The 7,348-nt window shown below is 47.6% G+C and overlaps 1 protein-coding gene across 1 annotated transcript in view; it reads left to right on the top strand.

Annotated features, from left to right (window-relative positions):
* Positions 1-1,041: 1,041 nt before the first annotated feature.
* The window catches only part of adgra1b (adhesion G protein-coupled receptor A1b), a 148,565-nt gene continuing 142,258 nt past the window's right edge, over positions 1,042-7,348 (top strand). The window contains exon 1 of the mRNA XM_031877970.1: positions 1,042-1,891. Within this exon, the coding sequence (XP_031733830.1) occupies positions 1,671-1,891 (221 nt within the window). The 5' untranslated portion in view covers positions 1,042-1,670. The remainder of the gene's footprint in view (positions 1,892-7,348) is intronic.

Raw genomic sequence — 7,348 nt, 5'->3', positions numbered from 1 at the left:
CAAGTGAGAAGTATTTCCTCATAGACTTCTATACAATCAGACTTATTTTTGCAACCAGAGGAGTCGCCCCCTGCTGGTCAGTAGAGAGAATGCAAGTTTTAAGACACTTCCACATCGGATTCATTGGGCAGAACCGGAGGTTACCGCCTGGTTTCACCAGTGCCCCACCCCGTTAAGAGACTATGGCGGCAGGTGCTGAGTCTATTACTTCCAATGGGAGATGTAAACCTGAACACAGACTATGACCGATTCCTTCGCTCCATTGTCACAAAAGTAAATCTTTTTTTTACTTTTTAACAAATCTGAAGAAGAAATTGACTTTGTTTGAGACCTCACTGGCGAACGTGCCATCCATGACCACGCCCACATAGGAGACAGGAAGTGTATTCCATCAAACAATTGGCTGAGCTTTTAATGCCTCATCCTTGTTACAGAGTATCTTTTTCTACATATCGTCTCGTCACATGATCAAAAATAAACTTTACACCAGACAACATCCACTTATACATTACCCAGCAGACATCATCACATATCTTCATATGACAAATATACCAAACAAAATAAGAAATTATTCATATAGTGAAATACATATAGTATTCATAATATTTTGTGGGAGACTTGAATAAATGAATTGCATTGCTGGTCGACAGCTTGGGTCCGTGTTTATTTCCTGTCAGCGCATGTCATTCACGTGCACTGTAACAGGAAATGAACCGGGACACATTTGACAATTGTGGAGAATGTCACAGTAGAAAGACGGACTTGTAGTGAGACAGCTGTGGGGGTATCGCGGTGATTCATTTTCACTTTGTGTTCAGGTAACAGAAGGACGGTATAAACATCTCATTCGCAGCTGCTCCTGAGTAAATGAGGGGAGCAAAACAAACCGCAACACCTTTTAAATCACCCGGTGTAAATGTGACGTCCCAAAGCGGGACCCGGGGGGACTTTTCGGGCGACCCCCCTCAATAGAGTGGCACAGTGAAGAAAACGTCATTGTGAGTTGGGACGAGACTGTTTCTCAGTGACTTAAAACGGGAACAAAATTATGGAAACACCCGCTGTGGTTTTATCGATATCAGACGTGTCATCCAACTGGTGTATGTGGCCTCACGTGCGCACGCTAGTCTGCTGGGACTCACTCGGCGGGGGAGGAGGGACTCTCATTGGACGCTGCGCAACAAGTCGCCGGGGCGCAAGAAGTGGATGATGGACGAGCGAAAACGGCAGCACCGAACGGCGTGCAGTAGCAAATTATGCTAAGTAATGACAGTAACTACCTCAGACACACGTTTCGCTCGCGCCGCCGCTTAAGAAAGGATGTGTCGCAGTAAAGTTTATCCGGACTTTGAAAGCGCGCCGTCGGAAGTTTTTTCTCTCTCTCTCTCTCTCACCGAAACGGGAGAACACTTTGGAGGACTTCTTCTATCACAGCTAGGCAAAGATGCAGCGCTTCCCCACCGATGATGGTTAACTTTCCTCTCGGCGTTTAACGGCTGAAGGTTTCCAGGAGGGGGGGCAGAAAGGGGGTTAGGGGGACGCAGCAGGTGAGATTCGGACCGCGGCTGTAACGTGACCGGAGGGCGACGACGTGAAATGGTCCCGACCTGTCCCAGAGGCTGGGAGGAAATAACCTGAAAGTAATAATAAAAAGAGAATCTCAGTCCACCATGAGAGCGCTGACGTTGCTGTGCCTCGCGGTCGGGCTGTGGGAGTCGAGCCTGAGCAACAGGAACTGCCCGGACCTGATCGTTGACAGCTGTCACTGCTCGGCGGAGAGGACCAAGGAGCTGAGCAGGCAGCACGTCCGCAGAGTCAAAGTGGTGTGCGAGGACGTGGACCTGATGGACACGCTGCAGACCAGCTTCCTGCCCAACAGAACCGTGTCCCTGTGAGTATCGGTTCCGGTCCACTGTGCTGTGTGATATTTGTTGTTGTTTTATTTTTGTTTGGAAAGCGATTACAGTGAGCAGTCAAAAGTTCATTTTTGTCCTTGAATTCGAAGAGACCCCGTCTAGAGGATGGGGCCCTTGAGCGCCCTTAAAGGGCCCCTGGAGATCCTTAAATCCCCACTCAAGGGGACCCTGAACGAGAGCATTAACCGCTCTGAATTGATTCCACAAGGTTAAAGAGCTCTGACACAATTCATCAGGAGCTCTGTTATCCAGGATGAACGGGTTCATTAGAGGGGTTCCACACCAATCAAGTAAATCAATACACCGCGGCTTATATTCCACAGAATATTAATCTACATATATAATATAGGTCCGTATGTTGGCCATAGAATGAAATATCACTCCCCAACGACAATCATATGGAAGTACTGTGGTCATACCTCAAGAGAGCAAAGCAAAACACAGAATATTCACCAGCATTGGGTACTGATTCAATGTAAATAATTGGTAATGATTAGTAATTACATCCTTTGTTTATAAGACCAAACACTTACTTATTTAATTGATGAGTCAGGACAGGAAACGGATTGCCAACAACTCTGATAATTGATTTATTGTTCCAGTCATTTAATAAAGGAAACAGTCCAAGCTGCTTTCTCTATATATCATGTTAAATGAAATACGTTTCAGACTATTGCTCAGACAAAATAACAACAGGCAAACAAGTTATCAAAAAGATAACCAACGGATTTATAGATGATGAAGAATATTATTTAATCTAGATCAGGGGTCACCAACCTTTTTTAAACTGAGAGCTACTTCAAGGGTACCGAGTAGTACGAAGGGCTACTTGTTTGATACAAACTTCCTGAATAACAAAGTTGCACAGATCACCTTTTAATAATGATAATATATGTGAAGAGACTGTTTGATCACATGCCAGTTAATTATTCCTCACAATAATTATTAAGAATGATTTCCACAACAATGATGGTATAGCTACACATACAGATTTAAACATGCAACTTTTATTTCTGTTAATCTGTTCCAACATTTGAAAGTCAGAGGTATCACGTCTGATATTTTTGTATCATCACATGATCAAAGCCGGTTACTTTTGCACATAGCGCCTGCTGGTGAATGATGCAGTGGTAATGTCGACATTTTGGGAAGTCTGGGTCACCTTTGCATTGCGCAATGAAGCCTGCATGCCGGCCCGTCATCGCGGGAGCCCCGTCTGTTGTCACCGACACAAGCTTTTCCAACGGTACCTTTTTCTCCACGAAGAAACTAGTAACCAGTCTGGTCTATAGCCGAGCGGGGGATCCAACCCTCCGAGGCGCGCGAGCGTCTTCGGGCGCCCGCGTTCAAACCTCTAGTCTGGGCCTTTTCGGTCGGATTGCGTTGCCTCGCCTCTACCCCCGCCACCCCTGAGTTGTTGCCCCGCGGCCTGTTTCCGAGGATTTACGGACCTGACGACGGGGTGCGCTCGCTGCGCGCGTCTGGCGCCAACGGGAAGCGCCCGCCATTCGGAACCTGAAAACCTAGTGCGGTGGCCTCGTCGCTGTCCGCCGTGCGCCTCCGGGTCCCCAACTCTCTTATGACAAGAAATATTGTCATTTTAAAATCTACACTAATGCAAGCGTTTTTGATTAAAAAAGAACAGCAACTACAATTTAAGACGGAGCTCCATGGTGACTAGTGCTATTTTTAGAACATGCCTTGCGGGCGACTCACGTGGTTCCCGCGGGCGACAGGGTGCTCGCGGGCACCGTGTTGGCTACCTCTGATCTAGATGAAGAAATGGTAACAGAGATAATCAATTCAAACAGCGTCAGAAACAATAGCACACATTTGTAAAGAAAAGTCATCTTAATTTATCCTATTTAAATCCTACAAGTTCAGTATCTACTGGCATCTAAAGCAGGTCTGGGATCTGCTCTGATGGGATGAGATTTGACTAGTGAGGCAGCTTCCTGTAGTGTGTACTTCTCTTCTTGCTGCTGTGATGAACACCATATTTACGGCGGCCATGCTTGTCTGCACCGGAAGACCCTCAGCGGTCCCCGCAAACCCACGCTTGAGACCCCTGCGTGAGCCCCTATGCTGCTTTACGGGGGGGGGGGGGGGCCATAGATCTGTAGCGCTTCGACGGGGGACCTTTAGTATTCACCTGTAGATGAAATAGCACTTCAAATGCTCGAGGGGTTGATAACTCTCACCCCCTCTGCAGGTGCGCGGATCGACTGCTAGATTAATAGAGCGTTTTATTCTTGGAAACTTGACGTCTGCCTTTTCCCGAGAGTGGAAGCAAAACACGGAGACGTCGAGGCCCTCGACAGGTTGCAAGACGACCGCTCGCTCTGAACCGAGGGCCCGGTTTATTAGTGTCAATTTATATGGAGCGCTGTTTTGCTTCCGTGCGGGGGGAGCTGCTTTTGTTCCTTTTTAAGTGGGGAATGGTAAAAAGACTTTGTGTTGTTTTGCGTTCGACCATCCGTCAGAGTGTGTGTGTGTGTGTGTGTGTGTGTGTGGGGGGGGGGGGCTGCTTCTGGAGCGGTGCGGGCGCTAACGAAGTTTGATTTATTTCTATATTGCTCCGCAAAGATGAACTTAAATATACTGTAGGGATCGAAATAAAGGCAAGGTGAAGCTCTCTCTCTCTCTCTCTCTCTCTCTCTCTCTCTCTGACATACTGACACCCCCTTTTTTCTTCAGCTCACTGGAGAAACGCTGTTCTGAGATCAGCCCCCGTCCCTCGATGTGACGGACCTTCCGGCCGAGCCCTGGCCGGCCAGGAAGCAGTTTTCCTGCGTTAGGAAATGTGACCTTTTGTCAGGCCGAGGTGGCCTCCCCGCTCGCTCTTTTGTTTGGATGTGCTGTGCAAATAAACAGATGCATCAGGGGGATGTATGCACATAACCCCCCCCTCCCGACTCTCTCAGGTCTTCCCCTGATATCACCGCCCTCGTCCTCGTAGAGCCGCTCCCTCAACGACGGCTCTCGCTTCAAGTGCGCCAACCGGGATCCAAATGCCACCTCTAATTAAAGGAGGCACATTGGGTTTTGTTGCTTTTCTTTTTTTTTTCTTTTTTACTGTCGGACCTATAAAATGTTTACGAGGAACTGAGCCTGCGATAATGCGCCGCCTTGCAAAACGCCAAGAAAAACAACTTCACAATCACACGGGAGAGCGTAAATCAGGAAGCTGAAAACAAAGTGTGCGTGAGAGTGTGTTCGGTAGCTCTCGTTTCTCTCGGGTTTTTTTTACTCATCGTCCAGTTTTGGAGCTCTGACAGCTCCGTTGACCTCGATCCTCTCTTGCGCTGCCTCTCTGCAGGGAGTGAGCAGCTTGAGAGTGTGGGCCCGCCACCTGTTGTCTCAGGCAGTGCTCTAACAGGAGGGGCAGCTTGTGATGGGAAGAGACAAGGGGATAGAGTGAAGATGGGAGATGGGCATGGACAGGCAGTGAAAGAGCCATTAGAGGAATGAAGGGGAGTGACAGAGAGGATGCTGGGAAGGCGAGAGATGGGAAGCATTTGGTTAAAAACAAGTAACCGGATGGCCAAGCGAGAGGCTGATTGAGATGATGTGACTGCCGTTAACTGGTTGTTTGGTGGGTGGAGGGGTGGGGTGTGTGTGTGTGTGTGTGTGTGTGTGTGTGTGTGTGTGTGTGTGTGGGTGGGTGGGGGGGATTGTAACCGAGCCTCTGAGTGTCTTCACTGCTGGAAACTGCAGACACACTGTGCACTTACATAACCGACAAACTTATGAAGTCCCTACGAACTTCTTGTAAGGTACTACGACTGATGCCGCCGTCCCTCTCACTAGCCTGTTTTGCATCATTTGCATAATATTCAGACTACTTTATTTTTACCTGCTGAGTGTGGCCGGCCCAGTGTTTCGGGTTTCAATTGACTTTCACACAGGAGAGGTACTATCCTGTGTTGCAATCAAAATTCACTTAGTGCAACAAACCCGCAGTGTACATTTGGGCACCTGAATTGTTGTTTAGTCTTTGAAAAGAGCAGCTAAAACGCATAATATTATTACAGTAATGTCCCTTTAGTGAACATAAAGGTAAGGGTGAGGAGATGCAGACCATGTATTGCCTCTGCACGGCTCTCAACATGGTGACCGCTGAGCCGGAGGCTCGCTGCTAACGTTGACAGTGACACTGACGGCGCTAACAGTGTTAACCTGACAGGGAGGGGAGGCTGAATGGAGAGCCTTTAACAGCTCATCACATGACCAAATGGGTCATCGTTTATTTGGTCATCCGTCTGTCGTTGACATTACTGCGGAAGCTTTTGGTGTTGAACATTGTCATAGGTTTAATCATCTTCAAAAGTTACTCTTTAATTAGATTATTATTTTTTTTCTACTTGGAAAGAAAGCAAACGACCTAAAACAACACACCAGTTATTTTATTCAGTACAGACAGCTACAGCTTGTTAGAATTCGTGAAAAGTAAAAGGTGTTTTTTGCTTCTTATTTTTTAATTCATTGTTCCTGGAGAGATAATAATAATAATACATTTTATTTGTATAGCGTTTTAAAAGGTACTCAAAGGCCCTTTACATGGCAAAAACAGAAACAATAAAAGCAATTAGATTATGAACAAAAGAGATGACGTGACAGTAAAGAACAAAAACACACATAACGAGCATCACAGGTGAGAAGCAGACTCAAGTTTTGAAAGTGGCGAGTGACGGAGAGTGTCTGAGGTGCTGGGGGAGGGAGAAAGCCCTGCCCCCCCTCCCCCAGGTCCGATGCTTGGACCGAGTGGGGTGAGGAGGTTGGCATGGTGGGAGCGTGTCGGTGCAGAAGCATGGCTGTGAAACAGTCCCGTGCTGCAGCTCTGCTGGTGGACAGTTAGTGATCTCCTCTGGTATCGATTTGTGGGAACAAACGTAGCACAATTCATTTTATTTTCCTCTTTCATCTTTTTTTTTTTATCTCTATAAATATTATTCTGTGCCCCCCCCCTCCACCCCCTGCTCTCTTATTTTCCTTCTCTGTTATTCCTCGGGGGGGCTTTTTTCCTCGTCTGCCGAGGTGCTGTTTGTGCTCTACCCTTCTTCAGAGTTGTGAGTACTTGTGCATGAATATTTCATCGATGTGCACACACACACACACACGGGCCGCGGCACGCTGCGTCCTCCCGTGCCATCACCTGCCCCCCCCCCGCGAGCACCTTCTTAGCGTAAAGCACCCTAAGCGGTGTGTCGCTGGTACACACGGCTGTTAATCTCAAGACACGCGACCCCGGTGACCCCAGATGGTCTCACGCTGTGAGGGGTCCCGCCAATCTCTCTCCCCCTTCTCTCCGCCGATATGGAAGATTTAAAGAAAGCAAAAAAGGTTTATCTTTAGATGAGCACACTCTCCAACATCAAGTCGTCTTAACCCCCGGAGGGTGTAAAACTTTTAGAGATAGCTGAAGCCAAGAA

Source organism: Anarrhichthys ocellatus, unplaced genomic scaffold (assembly GCF_004355925.1).
Source record: "Anarrhichthys ocellatus isolate YVR2014 unplaced genomic scaffold, GSC_Weel_1.0 scaffold3, whole genome shotgun sequence".
Classification (NCBI taxonomy): Eukaryota; Metazoa; Chordata; class Actinopteri; order Perciformes; family Anarhichadidae; genus Anarrhichthys; species Anarrhichthys ocellatus.
Note: the sequence above shows the minus strand (reverse complement) of the source record. Positions and strands in the feature narration are given on the sequence as shown.